This window comes from Panthera leo, chromosome B4 (assembly GCF_018350215.1).
Source record: "Panthera leo isolate Ple1 chromosome B4, P.leo_Ple1_pat1.1, whole genome shotgun sequence".
In the NCBI taxonomy this organism is placed as follows: domain Eukaryota; kingdom Metazoa; phylum Chordata; class Mammalia; order Carnivora; family Felidae; genus Panthera; species Panthera leo.
Window position 1 is genome coordinate 62212318 of NC_056685.1, and position 23962 is coordinate 62236279.

Here is a 23962-nt window from a genome sequence, read left to right on the forward strand (position 1 = left end):
TTCTAACTTATTAGCCTAATTGAAAATTCATAGTTTTCACCCAGAAGTCAAATTATGGGTCATGAATTATGGATTGACCATGCTGCATATGTTAACTCTAACCAGCCACATCCTCCAAGGTCAGCCTGGATCTCAGTCTCTGCAGGTGCAATGTCACCTCCCTAACTCCCAGTAAGGTCAGCTGTGACCTTTTATTAACATCTTTAGAAATATGTCTAAACATTTTGAAAGGAGTCTTACATAATTTAACACATAATCTTTTACTTTTATTTTCCTACACGAATTTGTATTATTAAAGAAAAGAAACCCCAGCAGACCGTAAATCCTTAGCATCTTTTGTGCCTCACATTCATTGGGCTGCAAAGCACTCTTACCTGGAATCTAACATGTCAGAACAAACCTCTTTCTAAACTTGGCAGTCTTTCTCAACAGACTTAGACCTTTTTTTGTTGTTGTGTTTTTTTACATAATTTTTTTAAGTTTATTTATTTTTGAGAGAGAGAGAGAGAGAGAGAGAGAGAGAGAGAGAGACAGCATGAGTGGGGGAAGGGCAGAGAGAGAGAGAGGGAAAGAATCCCAAGCAGGCTCCACACTGCCAGCACAGACCCCAAAGCAAGGCTCGAACCCACAAAACCATGAGATCATGACCTGAGCCAAAACCAAGAGTCAGACAACTTAATTGACTGAGCCACCCAGGCACTCCATCAACAGCCTCAGACCTCTTAACAGTATCACTGCCCTCTAAGTAATAAGTGTTCAGGACTGTAGGAGTTATCCAGCTTTTTAATGCCCTGTTTCCAAAAACCAAATGTAACAATTCTTACTAAATATCTTCTCAACCAGAAACTCCCTGCTTTACTTTTTCAAGTCCATCATCTTGAACATCGAGGTCAAAATAGGCTGCTTAAATATTATTAAAATCCCTCTTTAAGCACTTCAATTTATAAAACAATAAGCTGTCTAAAATATTACAAAGCTCACTTTTTTAGGCACTTCAATTGAAAAAGCACTCCACATCTATCATCCTTATTGAGGCTCTTTATAACCCTCTGAAGTGGGCAGGGAGAAATTACTCCCCTTATTCCAAATAAGAAAACTGTCATGATATTAAAAGACTCATCACACCTCACACATAATAGGAAATATAGGTTGGGCTTTATGGCTTCAAAGGCAAGTACTTTCTCCTGTTCATCAAATTATTGTCTACCTCAAAATCCCTACCTCAGTGATAGAAAACAGATTTCAAATCATAGGCCAACCTGGTTTGTTGTTAGTGACTGCTGTGTTGCAAAGGATTCTGAGGTCTAATCAAGCTAAGTGAGAGAGGATTACCAAAATTAAGCTTTGATTTACCTATTCAAATGTTTATTGAGCATTATTATATGCCAGGCACTGTTCTAGGCTCTTAGAAATGCAATGTCTCCCACAGGCATGAAAGGGGAGAGATGACCTGAGTGTCCTTTATCTGCCAGGTCTCAGAATCTAGGTACCACCCAGCAGAATAAAGATAGGCTTGGAGGAACTGTGTAACTCCTTGCTCCTTCTTCACATTATTTGTTTCTATCTTAACATTAGTTAATTAACTCCATCTTCAATTAATCCTTCTACCATTCTCAAGGCTGCTTAGCATAATGGAGAAATCACTAAGATGCAGATTGATTCCGTATCGCATTACATTTCTAAAGCACATGTTTTTTCCTCCACATTGGAACATTCCAGAATCAGAAGGTTCTTACAGTATAGTCTTACAATTAATTCTTTTAGACTTAGATGGACACAGTTCTTGCAGAGAGGAATGATCTCTGGCCAGTCACCCAGGAGCACTATCAACTGCATGCTACTTACGTTATTTTCAGGTGTTTCAGACTATACGGGTGGTAGGAATTTTAGACTACATACCTGCATAAGTATTAGCTTGTGATTCAAAATCTCAGAGAAGATTTTTACCCGTCTCTACACCAGTGTCAAGGTAGGGGCATGTAGCTTTCCACATGGGTGGGTGTGTGCCTGGTTTAGCCTTACACTGAACATACAGCTTTTGGTGTCCCATCTTTATTTGAAATCTCCTGATCCTGGGTATTTTTTATTTCTTTGTTGAGTACATAAAATAACAATTTTACAACCAGTTTGTTTTAGATTTGCTGAAATACAGTATCAATTCATGCTAATACTGAGTTGTAAAGTTGCTGAAAGTCTTCCCATTAATCTCTGGTTGATTCATTTTAGTCCTTACATGCTATTAAGTATCTTAACTATTTAATCTCAACTTCATCCTCTAAACTTGAAGCAGCTAAAACCTTACAATTACTAAGAAGACATCTAGTGTAAATTCATTTAACCTTCCTATAGGTAACCTGAATTTTGTTATTGTTGTTGCCTTCTCAGGAAAGTGGTTATTCTTCATTTTTTCCAAAGCTAAATCTTCTTTAACTGTTGTGTTCTCATGAAACATCCTTCATGTATTTATACATTTCTCTTGACTCATCTTACTTTCTTCTGCTCATAAGCACAGTTAAGCCTAACCCACCCACCCCACCCCAACACAACAACAACAACAAAAAACCCTGCTTCTCTTGAAACCTGTCCTACTATCCAAAAGCCACTGTCCTGTCTTCCTCTTTCCCTTCACTGTTAACTGTCGCCTCATCTGAAACAAGGGCAGCAAACCCTCACTCCCATGTCTCCTACAAGTCAAAAACCCTCATGTTAATTATAAGGCTCTCTCTCTCTCTCTCTTACAACCACATTTTCAACTCAATATCAAATCCTGTGGTTCTATCACTTTTCACCTCCTCTACCATTGCAAACCTGGTCCCAAGCCATCGTGCTTACCTGGATTATTGATGTCGATACCAATGACACTAACAGGGCTCAGCTCTTGGTCTTTCCCTTCCAGAGTCTATATTCTTTTTTTTTTTTTAAGTTTATTTATTTATTTAGAGACCATGCATGCACAAGCAGGGGAGAGGCAGAGAGACAGGGAGGGAATTCCAAGCAGAATCTGTAGGGCCATTGCAGAACCCAATGCAGGATTTGAACTCATGAACCATGAGATCATGCCCTGAGCTGAAATCAAGAGTTGGACACTCAGCTGACTGAGCCATGCAGGTGCCCCTATGGTCTATTTTCAATGAAACAACCAAAGTGATCCTTTTTAAGTGTGTCAGATCATGTTCCTTGTCTGCTCAAAGTCCTCCAATGACAATACATCTTGTAGGAAAATTCAAAGTCCTTCTTATGTCTTCTAAGTTTGACCACGCTAACCATGACCATTTCCACCCATCACTTAGCTCTAGTGCTTTGCTTCTACTGTTCCCCAGATATACCAAAAATTTTCCTGCCTCATATATGCCATTCCATCTGCAAAGAATGTTCCTTCCCAAGATGACCATATGATTCCCTCCCACATCTTATTTAAGTCTTTGTTCAAATATCATCCTTATAATTAGGCTTTTCCTGAGCAACTTCTCTAATATTGCACAACCATCCCACCTTCTTGCTATGGTTTTCTGCATAGCGCTTACCACCTCCTACTATTATTTATAACGTTATTTGTATTACCCCTGTTCTCCATTTTCCAACTCGTCTCCAAAGGAAGCATTTCTGTCTGTTTCATTCACTGCTTTATTTCTAGCACCTGAAACAGTGCTTGGCACATCTTAAAGCTTTGATAAAAATGTTTTGACTATTTGATGAAGGAAAGATACCAAGTCTTCAACAACCACTCAGCCAGTTATGAATATAGCTCCTGATCCTACAATTCTACTCAATTAGCTGCCATATCCAATGGCATTTTATCTCACCTCATTTTGCCTTCTGCAATATTTAACACTGATAACAACCGTTTTTGCCTTGAAAGTCTTTCCTGCAGAAATCTCTTCAATACTTCATTGTCTAAGTTGAATCACAGGTTCTCTTTGTTTGAGGGTAAATTGGCTGTCATCTGCATGTCTCTTAGCCCAATGTACAAATGCTTTCTACAACTTCACCCATAACCATCCATGCTTTTCTCAAATATCTACTTATAAAGGAAATTCATTACTTCTGAGGAAGGCCATTAGATCTCAGAACTCTTTCAAGTTAGAAACTACCTTCTATTGCAGGGTGCCTGAGTAGCTCAGTCAGTTAAGCGTCTGACTCTTGATATTGGCTCAGGCCATGATTTCGTGGTTTGTGGGATTGAGTCCCACATCATACTGCATGCTAACAGTGCAGAACCTGCTTGGGATTCTCTCTCTCCTTCTCTCTCTCTACCCCTCCCCCCCCCCCAAATGAATAATATAAATTAAAAAAAAAAAAAGAAACTACCTTATATTGGATTGAAATCTGCTTTCTCCTAACCTTCCAGCTCCTTATTCTCAGCTCTGCACTTCACTGGAGCAAGTCCAATTCTGCTTCTGTAGTAGATCCTCAGACAAGACAGTTCCTTCCTCCTCTCAAGTCTTCTTTGCATCAAAACCATTCCTGGTTCCTTCTACCATATCTCCCAAGATATCATTTCAAATTTCTTTCCATGTTAGCCATTGTCCTTCAGATAATTTCTAGCTTATCAATGCCTCTTTCTAAAGATTGTACCTGGAGACCCCTCCCAATGCCCCTGCCCAGGACTCTAATAAAATAGGACTCTCACTCTTATTCTAGATGCTATTTTCCTCAAAGTTTAAGCAAAAATGGCAAAGCCTTTATTGGTATTACATTACTAGGTTGACACACAGAAAGTCAACCTGAACTTTTTAAAATTTTATTTTAGAGATAGAGTGTGCATACAACCTGGGGAAAGGGGGGAGAGAGGGAGAATCATAAGCAGCCTCCATTCTCAGTACAGAGCCCAATGCAGGGCCTGGTCTCATGACCCTGGGATTATGATCTGAACTGAAATCAAGATTCAGACACTAAACCAACTGAGCCACCAGGTGCTCCTCAACTTAGACTTTTAAGCCTTTTAAATATTGGCTGAAATTAAGCCACATTATTTCCTTTCTATATTTACAACAAGTATCTACAGGTCATTATACATTCATTTTATAAATTATAATCTTGCCACCATTTTAGTTTCCCATTGCTTACAGCAAAAAAATCTAACCTTCTCCTCATGGAATTTAAGACACTCTATAACTAAGAGCTAACCAGCCTTTTTATCTTCATTGTCCACTGCTATACCAGTTCTTATTTATGCTAACATTACTGTCCAGCTGTCCTGTGACTCACACTGTCCAAACAACCATGATATTCTCTACCTCCCTGACATTTCTTACACATTATCCCCTCTACGTGGCATGATATGTTGAAATCTCTTAGACACTAGAGCTACAAACAACTTCATGAGCTATAAAATTATAACTATCCTTCAATGCGTAGTTTCAATACTATCCCCTTCACTAAAACATTCCTACCTCCATGTCTCCCAATCACGGTATAAACACACACATGCCTCACAAACCACTGCAATGCGAATTAGTCTTTCTATTTTCCAAAATACCACCCTACGCCTGGGTAGTGTGGATTATAAAGCTTATTGGTCTTGTTTTACAGTATAGTTTTTTATCCAGCTCTTTCTTCTTACCAGATTATAAACTCACAGAACTATGATCTACCTTTGCGTATCTTTTTTTTAAATTTTTTTTTAACGTTTATTTTTTTTTTTGAGACAGAGAGAGACAGAGCATGAACAGGGGAGGGGCAGAGAGAGAGGGAGACACAGAATCTGAAACAGGCTCCAGGCTCTGAGCCGTCAGCACAGAGCCTGACGCGGGGCTCGAACTCACGGACCGTGAGATCATGACCTGAGCCGAAGTCAGATGCTTAACCGACCAAGCCACCCAGGCGCCCCTACCTTTGCATATCTTTAAATGCTCATACAATTTTTAAAATTCAGAACACTTGAGGAAGTGAAATACTTGCAAAACTTATTTCTAAAGCTTAAAGGTATCTTTAGAGGGGACAGAGTATGTAGAAAAAATTTAAAGACAGTGAAACATATTCATCTCCAGCTATTTCCCATCTTCTGGGAAATAAAATATCACCATTATTACAGAAATAAGTAGGAAAGGATTCATCACTAAATTCCCGTAACAATCTCACTAGCAGATGCTTTCAACATTGGATATTTGAAAACATCAATTCAGATAAGCTCCAGTCTTAATACTACTTGTGCTGATGATTTGTATTGGTGGATAGCAGAAATACCAACCAGCAAATGTTTGCTAATCAGAAAATATCAGATGAAACATATAGACTTTTATGTTAAGCAGATTAAGAAATTGAAATACTAGACAAAATTCACAAAACATAGCCCCTTAAGTGGCCTGATATTGGGGGGTGGAAACCCAAGAATCATTCTACCTTGGATACATACCAATTATGAGAACAGCTGCTTTCTTTGGAATGGAGGTAACGAATCTTCCCATTTTCTCCAAATAACACTGTTCTCTCAGATTTACAATCTTTCAAAATGTAGAAAAAAAGTTGATTATTTACTTCAGCTATGAACAGAATTTCAAGATATATGATACATAGCTTGAAGCTTTGTAATTTATATAATTTATATTTATGGGAATGCATGTTTTTAGATGCTTTGACCTAGACACTGTACTTAGACTTCACTGAGATAATTTATAAATCATAATGTTCTTTTCTTTACCTGAGTTCTTCAGATTTACTATTTCTTTATCCAGCTTTTGCAAATCATGAGTCACATCGAGGTTTCAAATTTATATTACATGGCACTAATACGGCTTTCTCCCCCATCTCTCACTAGGATATCCTGGGTTATAATAAAATACCTTTGTATAAAAATACTAAAGTAAGAGTTCACAAGTTTTATATTTAAATTTTTTTATATTTAAATTTTTAATGTTTATTTTTGAGAGAGAGCGAGTGCACAAGTGGGGGAGGGGCAGGGAGAAAGGGAGACACAGAATCTGAAGCATGCTCCTGGCTTTGAGCTGTCAGCACAGAGCCTGACACAGGGCTTGAACTCATGAACCATGAGATTATGACCTGAGCCGAATTCAGGTGCTTAACTGACCAAGCTACCCAGGCGCCCCGAAAGTACACAAATTTTAGCAGTGACATGTCAAGTCTCTATCATGCACTCAGCAATTTCAAATTCCAGTGTCACATTTTAATTGTTGGAAACTAGAAGAAACAGGCAACTGTGGCATGAGAAGCTTAGATGATGTTAAGGAAGTATTATTTAAATAAATTGTCACATTGTGCTATTATTTGACTGTGGAATTAACCATTACTGCTGATTTCATTGCCATTTTAAAATATTGTTACTGTTAACCTTTGTTCAGGGCTTATTAATCCTTTTAACCTTCTCTTTCAGGTGATGAAAACTGAATAGAATTGCTACCAGGAGAGACTCTCCCTGTGCAGTAATGTCAATGAACAGAACACTTTCACTCTGAGGTCCAAATCGGAGTGGCAAGCCTGCTCTAGTCAGAGGGAGCTCTGGTGCTCAGCTGGACCAGTTAACAGTGGTGCTTCTCGAATCATCAGCAAGGTGGCTGATCTTGGACTGCAATGAGGGAAGGCTGGAGGGAGCCCTGTGCTTTGACCCTCTGGCTCCCGGCCTTGAAATGACTTGCTTCTTGTACTGAACTGCTTGGTCCTCTAAGTTGTGTGTCCTCACTCGCTCTGTTCTGCAAAGGCTGCCCTCTTGCACAGGTGCTGTCCCTCTGCAAGGCAAACCTTGTATCCCTTGGGACTGAGCCCCTCTGCCTTGTCCTCAGTGCTCTGACAGCTCTCAGGGGCTTAGCTCACCTCATCTTTCATCACTGGGCCAACATACTCCTCTGTCTTCCCAAATAGTAGGAAAGTTCCCTGAGGACAGGCTTGGCATCTCCAGATCCACATTTGTTTTCCTAATTCTAGATTTTAGTGCTGCAAAACAAAGTAACCCTCCAAGGCCTCCCTTATTTTCCCCACTGTTGTCAAGTAAAATTAACAAAGGTGAGTGGGGAAAATGGGAGGTGAGTAATTTATTTTTAGTGCTCTAAACTAGTTTAGAGGAAAAAGGTATGTCACCTGGATAAATGAAGCAAGAATCCTTTCTTAAAGACTATTTTTTAAAAAATCTCATCATTACAAAAAAAGACCCATATCTCATGAAAATCTACATGAACATAAACTTGAAGATTCAGGCTCTGTCCAAGTTAAGTTCAAGTTAAACTGAAAGAGATCAGTTCTCATGAATTCAGAGATTTAAGTTTATATACATTGGATTAGGAATTGAAAACCAGACAAAGTCATCCTTTCTTTTACAGCTTAGTTCTGATTATATCTGCAACATATCAGAATAACTACCCTTGAAATAAGCATGATCAATTTTTGATTTAGAACAAAAGGCAGAAGGATGAATTCACAGAAATTATACCTACCTGTGAATGTGTTCTGAGTGATAAAATCCATCAACTCAAACACCTTGGAGAAAATGCCAGGTGATGCCCTTCTATGGTTATTTCTTAAAGGCCAACCTCTAGTCCAACCAGCTCCCTGGGAAGTTATCCCAGCAAGGACCCAGATTCCATTGCCTCTTCTACAAACAAATGGACTTCCAGAGTCTCCCTTTTATGGGACAGAAAAAAAATGAAACTTGAAAATATTCACGAGTTAAAAGTATTTCAGCACAGGGGCGCCTGGGTGGCTCTGTCGGTTAGGTGTCTGACTTCGGCTCAGGTCATGATCTCACGGTCCATGAGTTCGAGCCCCGCATCAGGCTCTGTGCTGACAGCTCAGAGCCTTAAGCCTGTTTCAGATTCTGTGTTTCCCTGTGTCTCTGGCCCTCCCCCGTTCATGCTCTGTCTCTGTCTCAAAAATAAATTAACGTTAAAAAAAATTAAAAAAAAAAAAAAGTATTTCAGCACAACAACAAACAGCACTCATCCCAAAGAGAGAAGTAGTAGAGGCATATATACCCACTGGTTACTATCAATCAACATTTTTTTTATCCATCTTTTTGCCTCTTCATCATTAGTTTCAAGGTACAGTCTTTTTGCCCAAATGTAACCTCCTTACAATTAGTGCCTGCAATCTTGTTGAGCTAACACTTAATTTCTCTCTTGCCTCTACTTGTTTGTGAACAACCACATGCATTCTGCAACCAGTGAAAGGAGCAGGGGGAATTGACAGGTACATTCTTCCACTCTACTTTGCCATCTGGAATTGCTAGGAAAGACTGGGTCATATCCAAGCCTACAGCACCAGTGAATTGAGTCAAGTTCATGCAATGGCTGAAGGCTCTCAGAACAGAGGCCTAATTTTGTCCCAGGGTCTACATGTATAGGACTGTTGGTTCTCAGAGTAGAGGATAAAGAACACATGATTTTAGGATCCTTTCTTTACTAATCCTTCATAATAATGTAGTGCTTTGGGAACATGGGTCAATTCTGTGCCGGACTAAACCCTCTTCAAAAGGCAGAGAATTGAGGGTTTAACCGCCCGCCCCCCAAAGGATTGCCTCTCAAGGATGCGGACGGGATAAAACACCCTTAATCTACCTGTGTCCCAATTTAGAAAGTGGGATAATTGTAAATTTCTATCTCTTCCCTTCCAAACTCTCCCCGCTCCTTGTCCTATCACCACCTGCCCCCTTGCTCCAGAACAAAAAAGTCAAGAAATTTTCCAACAGATAATTTTAGGGAGCTTCCTACAGCAGTTTCAAGCTGCTTGCTGGGGAAGAATAAAAACTCCCAACTCCTCCAATTAAAAAAAAAAAGTGGTTTTTCAAGTAAATTATCTTCTCTATTTAAAACTTAAAACTCATGTCTTTCACAAATTGGTCTCCTTTTCCTCTAACTTGTGAAGATCGGTCTTCTTTATAAGCTACTGTAGTCAGCCTTGGGAGGTCATTCACAACATGTTTTAACCAACAGTTACTATAGCTGTGCCATCTTTGGTCAAACATTGTACAAACATTGCATTCTGCACTCAACACTTAAAAAAAGTCACAATGTTTAACAAAAAGTGGAATGAAAAATAATTCACAGACAGACCTAATCAGATAGAGCCAAAGTGCTCTTGCACCATTCCATTAGGTTGGAAATGTTGAACCCCCCCTTCCCATCTTCCCTCCTTCCATCTTCCCAAAAAGAGGGGTGGGGGTAAGAATGGGCACGGAACAGGAAAGAATGCTCTCAGGCCAGGTCAAGTAAACCTTTTCAGTAGAAGCATGGTGGAAAGATGAACAAAAAAAGAATGTTGAAGCAATTATTCCCCAAAAGCAGCTCATGGGAAAAGGCAGAATCCACTATCACTTATATGATACTGAATAACTGGGCTGGCTTATGCTTTTTACCTGGCAGGCCTCCTTTTCCCCATCAGGAAAACTGGCACACATCATGGTCCTCCCTAGGAGAGGAAAATTCATACCCGTCAGCACAGAATTACACGTTCTGTCGTCCATGATGGGAAGCTCCACTTCTTGTAGGACATCTGAATACTCTGATGCTGTGGAGGTGGACTGATGAGTTAGTCAACAATTGTCCTCACTGAAACAAATCAGTAAGAACCCTACAAGTATAGAACTATTTGAACCATGTTTAGGGGCACCTGGGTGGCTCAGTTGGTTAAGCATCCGACTTTGGCTCAGGTCATGATCTCACAGTTTGTGAGTTCGAGCCCCACTTGGAGCTCTGTGCTGACAGCTCAGAGCCTGGAGCCTACTTCAGATTCTGTGTCTCCCCCTCTCTCTACCCCTCCCCTGCTCACGCTCTGTGTCTGTCTCTCAATAATAAATAAATGTTAAAAAAAAAACCTATTTCAACCATGTTTAATCAAAATGTGGAAGTCCTTTTGTAAGGTGTGAATTATATTCTTTCCTAAAATCAGATATGTGATAAAGGACATTTTTTTATTAGCAGATTTTTTTAAGGTAATATAGGCAATTGTATCTTTCCTAACCATATACTTCAAGTTTTCCTAAGTAGAAAACTTTAGTCAATAAAGCAGTATTTGTGAAATTCTTACTTTTGAAAAATCATAATATTAAAGACAAGGAAATTTAACTATTGTGACCATTTCCTGATTATCCCTTTACTGTATTCTTCTTCATCTGTCATAGTTACTGCTGGTTTTCTTTTTCTGACACATCATAACCAAAATGGTCAGCAGAAGTTTTATGTTGAGCCTTAGATACAGACATTTTTATGACGAAAACAACAAGAAATTCTCACTGGATTATAACTCGGGAAAAAAACAAAAACAAAATAGGATAAATATATTACTTGTGGCCAATACAATTTCTGCTTCTAGTGGGCAAAGAAATCTAAAACTACTATATATTTTTTGATGCCTCTTACTCTCTGAAATCTTGCACCATCCACTGGTCATGCAAAGAAGCCCTGCTTCAAATTTATCATCTTTATGGGGAAGACAGATTGGCTGAACAGCAGTTCCTGGAAAAAGAAAATTTTAAGGTTCCTAGATAGGCAAGTGATGCTGAATATATTTAGAAAAGTAACATCCAGTTGTTTTCATGGCTTCTACACTTTCCCTCTAAATATAATATTGATATATATTTTAAGTTTTCCCCTTTCATAAAAAACTATCCATATTTGTAGAAATTTAGAAAAATGCAGAAAAAGTAAAATAGGAAGAACATAATCCAGTGTTATACACACCACCTTGACCCTCCAAAACTAACATTTTAGGGTATACAATTGTCCTTTTTTTTTTTTTCCTTCCAAGATTTTATTTAAATTCAAGTTAGTCTACATATAGTGTAGTATTGGTTTCAATATAAGTCAGTGATTCATCATTTACATATAATACCCAATGTTCATCCCAGCAAGTGCCCTCCTTAATGCCTATCACCGATTTAGCCCATCCCCCCACCTACCTCCCCTCCAGCAACCCTCAGTTTGTTCTCTATCATTAAAAGTCTCCTGTGGCTTGCCTTCCTCTCTGTTTTTATCTTATTTTCCCTTCCTTTCTCCTATGTTCATGTTTTGTTTCTTAAATTCCACATATAAGTGAAATCATGGTATCTGTCTTTCTCTGACTTCTTTTGCTTAGCAAAATAAACCCTAGCTCAACCCATGTCATTGCAAATGACCAAGATTTCAATCTTTTTGATGTCTGAGTGATAATATTCCATTGTATGTATATATGTGTATGTATGTATCTTTTTTTATCCATTCATCAGTTCATGGGCATTCCATAATTTGGCTATTGTTGATAGCGCTACTATAATGCTATAAACATTGGGATTTATGTACCCCTTTGAATCAGTGTTTTTGTATCCTTTGGATAAATAATAGTAGTGTAATTGTAGAGTCATAAGACAGTTCTATTTTTAACTTTTTGAGGAACATCCATACTGTTTTCCAGAATGGCTGCACCAGTTTGCATTCCCACCAACAGTGCAAGAGGGTTCTCCTTTCTCCACATTCTCATCAACATTAGTAGTTTCCTAACTTGTTAATTGTAGCCATTCTGACAGTTGTGAGGTGGTATCTCATTGTGGTTGTGATTTTTATTTCTCTGATGAGTGATGTTGAGCATTTTTTTTCATGTGTCTGTTAGCCATTTGTAGGTCTTCTTTGGAGAAATGTCTGTTCATGTCTTCTGCCATTTCTTAACTTGATTATTTTTGGGGTAAGTTCTTTATAGATTTTAGATACTAGCCCTTTACCCAGTATGTCATTTGCAAGTATCTTCTCCATTCTGTAGGTTGCCTTTTAGTTTTGTTGATTTCCTTCACTGTGCTGAATCTTTTTACCTTAATGAAGTCCCAATGGTTCATTTTTGCTTTTGTTTCCCTTGCCGCCGGAGTCTAGTAAGAAGCTCCTATGGCCAAGGTCAAAGAGGTTGCTGCCTGTGTTCCCCTATAGGATTTTGATGGTTTCCTATTTCACCTTTAGGTCTTTCATCCATTTTGAATTTACTTTTGTGTATGGTGTAAGAAAGTGGTCCAGTTTTCCCGACAACCTTTGTTGAAGAGACTCTTTTTTCCATTGGATGTTCTTTGCTGCTTTGTCAAAGATTAATTGACCATATAGGCATGCGTCAATTTCTGGGTTCTATATTCTGTTCCACTGAGGGTATACCCTTGTTTCTAAAGGATAGTTTCCCCTAATGGTAATCCAGTACTACTATGTGGCAAGCACTTTTCTAGACTCCAGTAAATTAGCAGAAAGATAAATCCTTTACGTACAAGGGTGTGTGTTGGGGTAGCAGGAATGCAAATTATAAATAAAATAACTTATTTGGTTGTTAGGTAATATCACTCCAGAAAAATCAGAGTAGGGTAAAGAAGATCCAAAGTCTGGGGATTAGGGAAGATGGCATGGGAAATGTAGTTTTAAATATGATAGTCATGGCAAGTGCCTTTGAGTAGATAACATTTCTTTTAATTAGGCTTCATACCTAGCCTAGAACCCAATGCCGGGCTTGAACTCACCACCCTGGTATCAAGACCTGAGCTAAGATCAAGAGTCAGACACTTAATTTACTGAGCCACCCAGGTGCCCCTGAGCAGATGACATTTGAGTCAAGCCTTGAAACGAAGTGGTTATCTGAGCAGAAAGTATTTCAAGAAAGTAAGAAACAGAATGGAAAGCCCCTGCAGTGGGATAATGTCATATATGCTTGAGAACAGTTGGCCAGAATAGCTGGAACAGACTAAGGAAAAAAAAATAGTGAAAAAACAAAAAACAGGCTAGATCTAGGGCTAAGAGGACAGAGATGGCAATTGATAAAAATATTGATTTCCATCTGAGTGTAATGAAGAACCACTGAAGTGTTTTGAACAGAGTGACATAATATAGCCTAGATTTTAAAAAGTATTATTCTGGTTGTTAGGTTAATAATAATTAGGCTTTCAAAAGAGAAAGCTAAAGACAATTTAAGAGACCATTAAAATTAACCCAAGCAAGAAAGGATGGTAGCCTGGAACAGGATAGTAAGAGTAGACCAGGCGAGGCAGAAGCCATGGGACTTGTGATGGATTAGGTACACAATGTGAGAGAAAGAAGAATTAAGACTGAGTGCAAAATGTTTAGCTTAAACAACTGGAAGGGTAGAGCTGTCATTCATCAAAATCAAAGGCTATGGGTAAAGTAGATTTAGTATACAGGGGACATATTTTTTTAAACATATTAAACATATGTTTTAAACATATTAAGTTTGAGATGCCTATTAGCCATCCGGGTGGGTGACCAGTAGGCAGTTAGCTATACGACTCCTATTAATCCCAGCAGCATGTGTGATAGGTAACATTTGGGTTAGTTTTCAAGCAGATGGTGTTTACAACCTTGAACCTGGATGAGAAGACTAAAGGAGGGCAGATAGAGAAGAGGTCCAGGGACTGAGCACTCCAACAGAGGTCACAAAGAGGAGGAGGTATCATCATAGAAGACTAACAAAGGGTGCAAAAAGAGGTAGGAGGAAAACCAAGGGACTCCTGGAACTCAACTGAAGAAAATTTTTCCAGGGAGAGTATGAGCCAGTCTGTCTAAACTCGTGCCAAGTAAGCTGAGGATTGAGAATTTACCTTTGAAATTTAGCAACATGGAGGGCAGTGACTGTGACAAGAGCAGATTTGGTGGCAGGTCGGGGTGAAAGTCTAACTTGGATGTCTCACTGATATCTCAGACCTAATACACACAATTATGAGAACTGAGGAGAGGAAAACGACATACCTCCCATAAGTGGAACTTCATAGCTTTTCTATAAAGGGGAACAGGGAAAAGGGCAATAGTTTCTTTTGGTCACAGGTGATGGGAATTCCAGCATCTAACTTGAATGAGGCTTGCTTGCTCATGATTACAGATCCTTCAGGGAACCTTCCATCCAGAGCCAAGATTCAAGCAGGTAAGTTTCCTGATACCCTCACTTTATGTGCCATATCTCTCTCTTTTTTCCCCGTCTTTCAAAGCATCACCTGTTGTGAAGTCAGGGGTTACATGGGAGACACAGATCAGATTCACCCATCCCCCACCTCTCCTGCCATATAGGCTCCTTGCATGACAAGTTAAAGCTCTAGGTTCTTAAAGATCAATGGGATGCCTCAAGGGAAGTGGCTTATTTCAATGCCTGGCCAATTCTTCTAGATTTGTGCTCCTTCATTGTTTTGGGTCACGGATCACTTTACTTTTTTGCATTAAAAACAAAAAGATTTTAAAATTTTTTTCTAAAATGTTTAGATTACCTGTGCTCAGTGTCAGATATCTAGTCCATAATGAGGAGAGAAAGAAGTCTCTGAAAACATTTTCAAATGTCCCAAAGTCCCAGGCTGGAGCTGAGTATAAGTCTAGAATATAGCCCAGTCAAGACAAAAGACTTAAAATGCAGATTAAGTTAAGCATATAGAATTTGTGTCTGGGACTTTCAATCTTTACAGTGCTTTTATATGTTATAAACAAAATTTTAAGAAGGACAAAACTTAGCTATTCTAATAGTACCAGATATACACAGAAATTAATTGTTAATTGGTACAGAATAAAGCACAATTTTCTCCTACATTTTTAAAATATGCTAACTCCCCTTACTTACCAAACTTGACTTTGTGTTTTAAATACAGCAGTGCAATATCAGAGCTCATATATCCAAGTCTATTGTACTCAGGATGGATAATCATTTTTGAAACAGGAATCTTCTGTTCTTGTTTACCCTCCGGAAAGAGGTTGTGCCCCCCAGTCACAGTCAGACTCTTCATTTGGTTCCTAAAACCAAAGAAAAACGTTCCAATAAGTATAGCTGTTTCCCCCAGGAAAGACGGTCTTGTTTTCACTCACTTAAATGAAAAGTGATTAATGTAACTTGAAGCATTTCTAAGTCTTCAAAGAAGATGTACCTTTATTGATTACTACCAACTATCATAATTGCCTATAAATTATAGGGATCTGTAAAGTCATGGCTTTCCATCAGAGTGTTTACATTCTGTGAACCCTTTCCCCTCTCAACAATTGTAGTTCTGCATGAAATATTTAAGGGCGGCCTCTTTTTCTTTTTTTGTACTAGTCTATATATGCTCTTATTTTTAACAAGATATAAAAATTGTTCCTAGAACTGTCCTTTTCTTATCATCAGCATCTCTCTTAATCTGGCTAAGTATCGGTTCTTTTCACAGTATTGTCTTCCTCCTAATGACTGAAATTCATATTAAAACGTTGGAGCCTCCATTTAACAATAAATGTCAATAATTTATTTGAACAAGTAACCATCGCCCCCACCTCACCACTAACTCCACAAATTATAGAGGACATCTAGGATCTCTGGGGTCTCTAATTAGTAGAGTAGGAGGCACAGGAAATCTTGAGACAGATAAAGGTTTCCTGGGATCAGGAAGGTCAGTGAGTGGGTGGACCAGGTGGAAAAATTCAGAAAGGGATGGGGATTGAACTTTGCAGGGTATTTAGAGCTTCAAATCTCTCAGTCCCATTGCTAGGAGCCAAGGTTTGATAAGTAATGGAAATCCACAACTTACTCATTGAGGCCAACCAAGCAGTGTGCTGCTGTAACAACCAGATCATCTTGGATCAAGCTTCCTGCACAGAAGCGGTGCTCGCCTAATTTTAGGGAGACCTGCCGAGAAGAAAAGTATGAACACAACAAATATGCATCTCCCCGTGATGTCATCTCCTTTAGAAACACTTGAAGTCAACTCTCCTTGTATAACATTCTTAAGTTACCGATACAATTGGTTAGGAAGAGATTTCCCCCGAAGTAAACTTTTTGGCAGACAGGGTTGAATGGGCTTAAGAGAAAAATCACCTGTTAACCAGAGCTGTGATATCGGAAACCAGAGGAAAACGTCAGCATTTCTCATTCAAGAGCTCAGTGCTTTGGTTATCCTGACCTGCCACGGTTGTCCACCAACTGCTGAATCCCTCCAGCGAGTACTTACAGAGAAGAACCCAGAATCCAAGACAGTTGTCCTACGTTCGACATCAACAGCAGGGATCCCACACTTCAGCCCTGTGTGTGAGAGAGAGCACCTGTGTGTGTGGGCATGCACCCGGAGCACCTCAGGTCTGGATTCCCTTGATCAAGACTCTACCTTCAGATTTTCCTGGCCTCACACAGATGTTCTGATATCACCGAGCAGCAGACTATCCCTCTTTTTTTTCTCAAGATATTCCCAAGACTGTCCCACAATTACCCCATGTTGACTAGAACTTGCCTCAGGACTCCCCTGCCTCTTTATAGCCCGAGCTGCCTTAGGGAGTCCCCGGGGGGTTGGCGGGGGGGGGGGGGTGTGCAGGATGAGCTCGCTCCTTCTGGGGATCCATTTGGGGGTTACTCTGGGAGGGTGAGCATTACGTAAATTAGGTGGTCATAGAACACCATATGTTACTCAGAAAAGAGACATTTGGCTTTAAGTTACTTCTAATTGGCGATTGTTCCGTGGAGAAGGCGCCTTAGCATAAGTGCCTAAAGCCTTGAACTCCAGAATCCAAAGAATTTCCAAAAGAAAACCTGGCTCAGGGCTGTCTTTGGGAACTTCTGGGCCTGTACCGGCCCCTCACCCTTCCCTCTCCGTGGCCGAGGGAGTAACGAAGTCTCTCTCCCTCGCCAGCACTCAGCCCTGGGCCGCAGCCTCGGCGCCCAGGGTCCGGGGTCCGGGCTCACCTAGGCTTTGGGGGAGGCCGACGGCGAGCAACAGCAGCAGACCCGCCCCGGCCAGCGTCCACATGGCCCCCACGCGCCGGGACTCCGCCCCGCTTCCTCCCCCGCAGCTGCGGAAAGCGGCGACAGCAACGAGCCCCGCGGAGCGCCCGCCGCGCTCTTCACTCCTGCGCGGGCGCCAATGAGCCGCACCTGCGGCGCCGGCCGGCTCACAGCTGTCTCGGCCCGCGCTCAACCCACGCGCGGCCGCCCCACGTTGCACAGCTACCCGCCTTCTGGCCTCGAGGTGGTCGCCGCTCACAGGTGTGCAGAGGGCCCTACCGTCAGATCCAGGTGATCTGGAATCTGATCAGTGGCCTGGAATGCTCAGCGCCAGGGAATTCTGGCCCAGACCAGGGAGTGTGGCCCAAACCCAGGGGCGAGGAAGCTCCCGACTCCTGGAAACTTACTGAGGCATTAATAGCACTGCCCCTCCTTCTAACAAGCTTGTGGAAGCCTTTGACATTCAAGAATTTCAAATAGAGTGGGTATGAAAGAGCTGGTTTTACGCTGTCACCCCTTTTCCGGATGGTTGTGTCATTAGCTTCAGTGGAATGGGCCAAAGCTGTAGGATCCATCATTTAACATCATTAAAATGAATTCATCGGTAATACTATCATGTCAGCATTATTTCCCATAAATATTACTTTGTAATACGTTAGCTTGAGGTTGACAGAGGAACAAAGCCAGAATTTGTAATGTATGTATGTTTTATCAAAAAAATTAGAGCAAAGCTCGTGGACATTCTATATATAACTAACACCAATCTCCTAGGCCCAGTTGTCTTCTGTGAAAAATAGAAATAAAAGCTCCTTAAGGTAGGAGGTATACAGATTAGGGAGATAGGCAGTAGACAGATGGACAGGAAAACAGAAGATAGTCAAGGTGGAGGGAATGCAGGTACAGGCAGGTGACAATCAGCTGGGGCAATGACCCCTGTAACTGTAGAAGGTAGCAGAAGATGAATGGGCACCTTTTGGTGAAAAGCTAAAAGAATGTAATTAGCCCTGAAACTTGAAAGTCTCCTTCTTATCTCATGAACCTAAAAGGGGTTTCTCGGATTTCTGTGTCCCATCTTACAACATTAAGAAGCATTGTCCGATTAGAGGCACACGTGGTTAAATTAGTAGAAACTAAAGTAAAAACATTAGTTCCTCAGTCACACTAGGTATATTTCAAGGGCTGTGGCTAGCGCCCACCATATTGGAGAGCAGATACAGGATACTGCCATCATCACAGATAGCTCTATTGGACTGCACTGCTCTTGAGAATAAATAGCAAGGACCATTTTGTTTATTTATTTTAAATAAAGACGCCTTGGATAACAGTTTTAGTAGATGACTCCTGTGTTTGGGGCTTGGGTGTCCAGGGGACAGTTGGGAGGGAGCTTGGTAAGGTAAGCAGCCTTTCTGTGAAAACAAAGCCCTGCACCACCAGGGCTCCAGGCTTGAGGACTGCAAAGGAAATCCGCAGGTATGGTGGCTGTCTGACCAATGCCCCTCACCACCTCACCTTTAAAGTTTACTTTCACTGTAGTGATCTTACAAGGATTATCAGAGCCATCCCTTGCCCCAGGGGCAAACTACTCTCCAATAAAAGCTCAGACCCTCCGGATGGACCCAAATACCTCTTTCTTCTTAGCAAGGAGTCAGATTAAAACCATTACAAAGCTTTTACCAAACAAAATGGGAGAGGGAAAGAAAAATGCTCATGTGATGTGCAAGTATAGTTGGACCCACAGTGTTCAAGTTCATGGCTAACCTTTACATGGGGCCTGCAGACTCCGTCAGTTTGCACTCTTCTGCACATGATGCACACACAGCTTTGCAGGATATTTAGTGATTTCTTTCATACCCAGAAGTCTCCTTGGGGTTGGGCATGGTCTCATTTCCTGTAACAGAATAGCTCTCTTTGTTTCCAGAGTTCAACACTCACAGCCTGAAGTGAGACCTTGTCCTTTTATGAGGATTGGTCCCTTATAGGCCTACCAAAAGAATGCCTTCCCATTAAATAGGAAAAGAGCTATTCAATATGCATTGTACACCTATTTGATAGGTTGTTCGTTTTAAATTTGCTAGTAAGATGATGGTTTAAGTATAAGTTGAGTTTGTGGTGATGTCACAGCATCTAAATGGAAATATTCATACACACACGTAAGGGAAGGATGTCAAGAAGGGACAGAGTGGGCTGAACTATCCCAGATTGGATTTGTGATGTATGAGAAATCTGCCTTTAATGTGAACATATCTTCATCATGGCAGGATACTCTCCTATTGGAGGCCTTCCAAGACCCTTAATGAAGCCCCACCTCTAAGGATAGTTGTACAATTAGGAGTGTTAGTGACTAACCTATGAGCAATGAGCAAATCATGGGCAGATAATGTTTTGTGTACAAAATTTTTTCCATCCAGACTAAACCACTGATGTAAACTCTAGAACCCTCTCCCTTGTCCCACAAGGGATTTTGCACTAAGATTCAGCACTAAGGGGATTATTGGTGACCTCAGAAACAGCAATTACTTGCATGTTTGTTGCAGGGACAGATCACTATGAAGCAGAGAGAATGTGAAGGATGGAGGTAGAAAAAACAGGTGAAGACAATTCACTCAAACAGTTTGGCTGAGAAGGAAGAAAGACATGGTAGCAGCTAGAGATGAAAAGAAATACATGAAGGACTTCATTTTTATTTCCAAATGATTTTGATGGTGGTTATCGGTATATGTGTTTTAAAATAGAAGAGAATTCACAAGAGCCAGTAGAAGGAAGAAGTTGAAGATGAAAACGAGAGGTTAAGGGATGGAATGAATCTTCACAAGAGGCAAAATCCAGAGCGGGAAGAATTGAGTACAGGTGAGTTTGTAGAATGAGTATAGGATACTGAGAGAATATCTGTTTTCTACTTTCGTTTATTCTGTGAAGGGGTGAAGACATCTACTCAGCAAGATGATAGGAAGAGATCAGAACTGCATAAGGACTGAAATCGTCATTGTGAGGTGTGCAAAAGAGCAGACATGAAGCACACAGAACAATGCAGTGAATGAATGAATGAATCAGGGAAGGAAGGAAGTTTTTTTTCTTTTAAAGCAAACCCATCTAGTGACATGGATTTCAATGGGTACTAATCACAGAGCACTTGAGAGACTGAAAGAGACATAATTATTTTCATTATATTTTATATAAAATAAACATTTACATAAATTTTATTTTGGAAAGACCTAAGCAAAGTGTACATAATTGGACTTAAATGGGAGAAATACTTTATGGGAAGTAGATTTCTAACTGGCACATCAAAAGTAACAAAAATGTACATTTATATACAACTGATCAAAGTAGGAAACAAAAACATGAACAAAGAACAGGCTGCAAGTCATTTTCTCCCTGATAAAAGGAGGGATCTGCAAGGCAAATAATTTCCACATTAGAAAAGCAAGCCATGGCTTCTACAGATATTTTAATTCCTTAGGAGGAAATTTTTAAAAATACTTTTTCCCCAGAAACATAACAAAATCACTTCATTTTCATGTGTACAGACTACAAAATAAGAGTAACTGTCTCTGCCATGTTAAAGCACTTGGGCAGTGCAGTCCCTTTTATGGTTGTTTGTGTATGTGTTTTGATGCGGTGATTATCTTAAGAATTTCTAAAATGAAGGGCAACACTAATCAGTTATCTGTTCGATGTAAAGGGCTTTCAATCTGGATTCAGGAGACACTTAGAGCTTGATAGTTTCACAGAACGAACTAGTCTCTCACTGGGTGATAAACATGACTGAAACACCAGGTAGCCTGCCCAGGGTGAGGCAGTTCCTCCGGGGCAGTACAGGTCTACCACCCAGATTTCCAGATTCTTGGACTGGTGCACCCCTCTTTGGGTTAGCAAGGCAACCCCAAAGGCATGTTATACACACTGGAAACTTCCCAATGTGACATAAATACACTCCACTTGCACCGCTTGAGAATGGGAAGAAACTCCAGGATTTCTGGACATAGACATGTCTTTCCATTTTGGGGTAAATGATGATCTACACTTACAAACTAATCGTAACCATATATTGTGATGGATACTGATTTTACAAGCTACATGCTCTAAAAGATTTTAACTGAAAGGATCTTTGGTGATAAAAAGAACACATTTTTATATGAGCCATTTGACTGACATGAATATCATCAATTCTGTTGCAGCATTTTATTTTGCTGATATTAAACCACTCCTTTGATTATAGTTATTTTATTTCTTCCCTTTAAGTTAATGGCTCCTAAAAACAAAAATAATGGAGGAGGTGTTATTTTTTGAAGAACTGTTCAACATATTTTTTTACATCAAAACTTCAAGAATAATTATAAAAGTTATAATGTTTCCTTGTATGTGTGTGTGTGTGTGTGTGTGTGTGTGTGTGTATTTGGCATTGTAAACTTTTATCTTAATTGCAGCCTAAATGCAAGATTTGATAGGTCTTTTTTAAAATGCCAAAAGATGTCAGATAATTACATTTTGTCATCATTGGGATATGAACATGCCATTTAATCAAAGTAAATGTGATCTGGAAACTAGGTGAAAAATTAAAAACAAACAAACCGCCTACAACTACATTTGCCTTGATTGTTGTTACTAATATCCTATAGGTTGATTAACGTAAGAGGCAAATCCTTAACACATCAGAGCAAAAGTTTTTTCGTTTTCCCCTCAAAAACTGATTCTAATGAGTACAATTAAGAAATAATTAACCAAAGTTTACATGTGTATAACCAAGAGAGACATAGGTTTAGGAATATACTCTATGCCATGAACACCTTCTGAGTTTTACATACTGGGTGACTTGTCTGGTGTATACAAATGGCAATTCCTCTCCATCTGAGGACCAAGAATTCTAAAAATGTAAGGTCAAATTATAGTCCAACTGCCACAAGTGCAAACTACCCTACCCAACCGACCTGTCTGTCAATCTTGAAACAATAGTCTCAACCAATCAACTGTGCCATCAATTATTCTTTAGAATTCTTTGGCTCATTGTAGCCTAGATTTAAAAGCACAACTTGAGAAGGGTTATAAAAGTCCATTAAAGTTGTTAGCCCACAGTGGTTCCGCAGCCTAGCTGCATATTAGCATCTTAACCTGGGCAGCCAGCATCTCAGAGATTTCCAAAGGTCCCCAGGTGATCCTACAGCCCAGCCAGGCTTGAGAGCCGGTATGTGTGAGGGATTAGTTCTCAACTATCAGCTGAATGCGGCTCGTCAACCTGAGGGGCCTGGAATGTTTAATAGAGACAGTAAGAAACCACACATTTGTTTTTATTCCCCCTCCAATTATAGCTTTTGTAGGTGGGTTTGTATAGAACAGTTTGGATTTTCTCATTTAGTCCCATTGAAGAGCAGTTGCCCAGAAGCATCGTGCAACCACTATAAACCCCTGCATCAGATGAGGTATGACCTGTGACAAATGTCAGAGTCTCATGCTAGGGGCTGTGAAGTATTATAGGAAGTTGTAATTAAAGTGCCAACAATCCTCTTTGTTTTATGATAGACCTCAAAACAAATAAGCCCAAAAGAATATATCTCAGGATTCTCTAAAATAAAATTTCCTTTCCTCCAAGGCATTTGAATCTTTGGTTTAGTTTACCTATGTTACATCACGGGACCATGTTTTATGAATACAGACTGAAAACATCTGGATCATTTAAAAAATTCTGAATAATTCTTAGGGTTGAAATAAACTGGTAAAGCCATTGTCATGGCTCCTGTGTCAAGGGACTGTCATTTCCTGGGAATTTTAAAGACAAGGAGAACTGGTTCTAGGTAGGACAGAAGGACAGGTTAGATAGACTGGCAGTAAGAGGGAACAGACATACACAAGGAACTTGAAATGTAGCTGAGAAAAAAAAGCAAATGCTGCCCAGAGTAACACAGTCACAAATAAAACTGATCACCAGATCAAGTGTTCACCCAGACTAAAGCAACTCCTGTCTTGTCCTCAGTCAACTTCCCTCCCGCTGAGGATACCCTACATATTTAAGGGTCCAGCGCAAAATGGAATTGCAGGATTCGTCGTTCAAAATTATTAAGAATTTCAAGCAGAGCCTTTGACCAAGCATGGGTGCCTGAGTGCAGGACCCTGAGGGGCCACATGAAGTGCATGCTCATGAAGCTGGCTCTGAGACTCCATCTCAGAAAGGGCTATCAACTCTCATGCCAAGCATGCTTTTATTAAGGGCAATCTAGATAGATCTCCATGACTAGCCTGCTTTTATTGATAAGAATGAATATTATTTTCATGTTACAAGAACCAAATAAAAATAGTTATAAAATACACTTAATATCTTTGAAAAATAACATGTGATTTATTTTTTTATAGG

The 23962-nt window shown here is 40.0% G+C and overlaps 1 protein-coding gene and 1 long non-coding RNA gene across 9 annotated transcripts in view; one reads left to right on the forward strand and one right to left on the reverse strand.

Moving 5' to 3' along the window:
* The window catches only part of OVCH1 (ovochymase 1), an 81243-nt gene extending 63602 nt beyond the window's left edge, over positions 1–17641 (reverse strand). For 5 of the 7 annotated variants that reach the window (XM_042946174.1, XM_042946175.1, XM_042946173.1 and 2 more), the window contains exons 1-8: positions 17578–17641; positions 16805–16923; positions 16433–16530; positions 15499–15668; positions 11304–11399; positions 10301–10452; positions 8385–8571; positions 6356–6443 (exon numbers count right to left, since the gene is read on the reverse strand). In XM_042946174.1, coding sequence (XP_042802108.1) covers positions 6356–6443; positions 8385–8571; positions 10301–10452; positions 11304–11399; positions 15499–15668; positions 16433–16530; positions 16805–16923; positions 17578–17641 — 974 coding nt within the window. Of the gene's footprint in view, positions 1–6355; positions 6444–8384; positions 8572–10300; positions 10494–11303; positions 11400–15498; positions 15669–16432; positions 16531–16719; positions 17013–17577 lie in introns of those variants that run through there. The other 2 variants (XM_042946177.1, XM_042946179.1) reach the window with 2 other exon arrangements.
* LOC122224398 overlaps positions 14397–23962 on the forward strand; it is a 33105-nt gene continuing 23539 nt past the window's right edge. Inside the window, exons 1-3 of one of the 2 annotated variants that reach the window (XR_006204752.1) lie at positions 14397–14473; positions 14776–14817; positions 20151–20463. This is a non-coding gene — a long non-coding RNA (uncharacterized LOC122224398). Of the gene's footprint in view, positions 14818–20150; positions 20464–23962 lie in introns of both variants that reach the window. The other variant, XR_006204751.1, reaches the window with a different exon arrangement.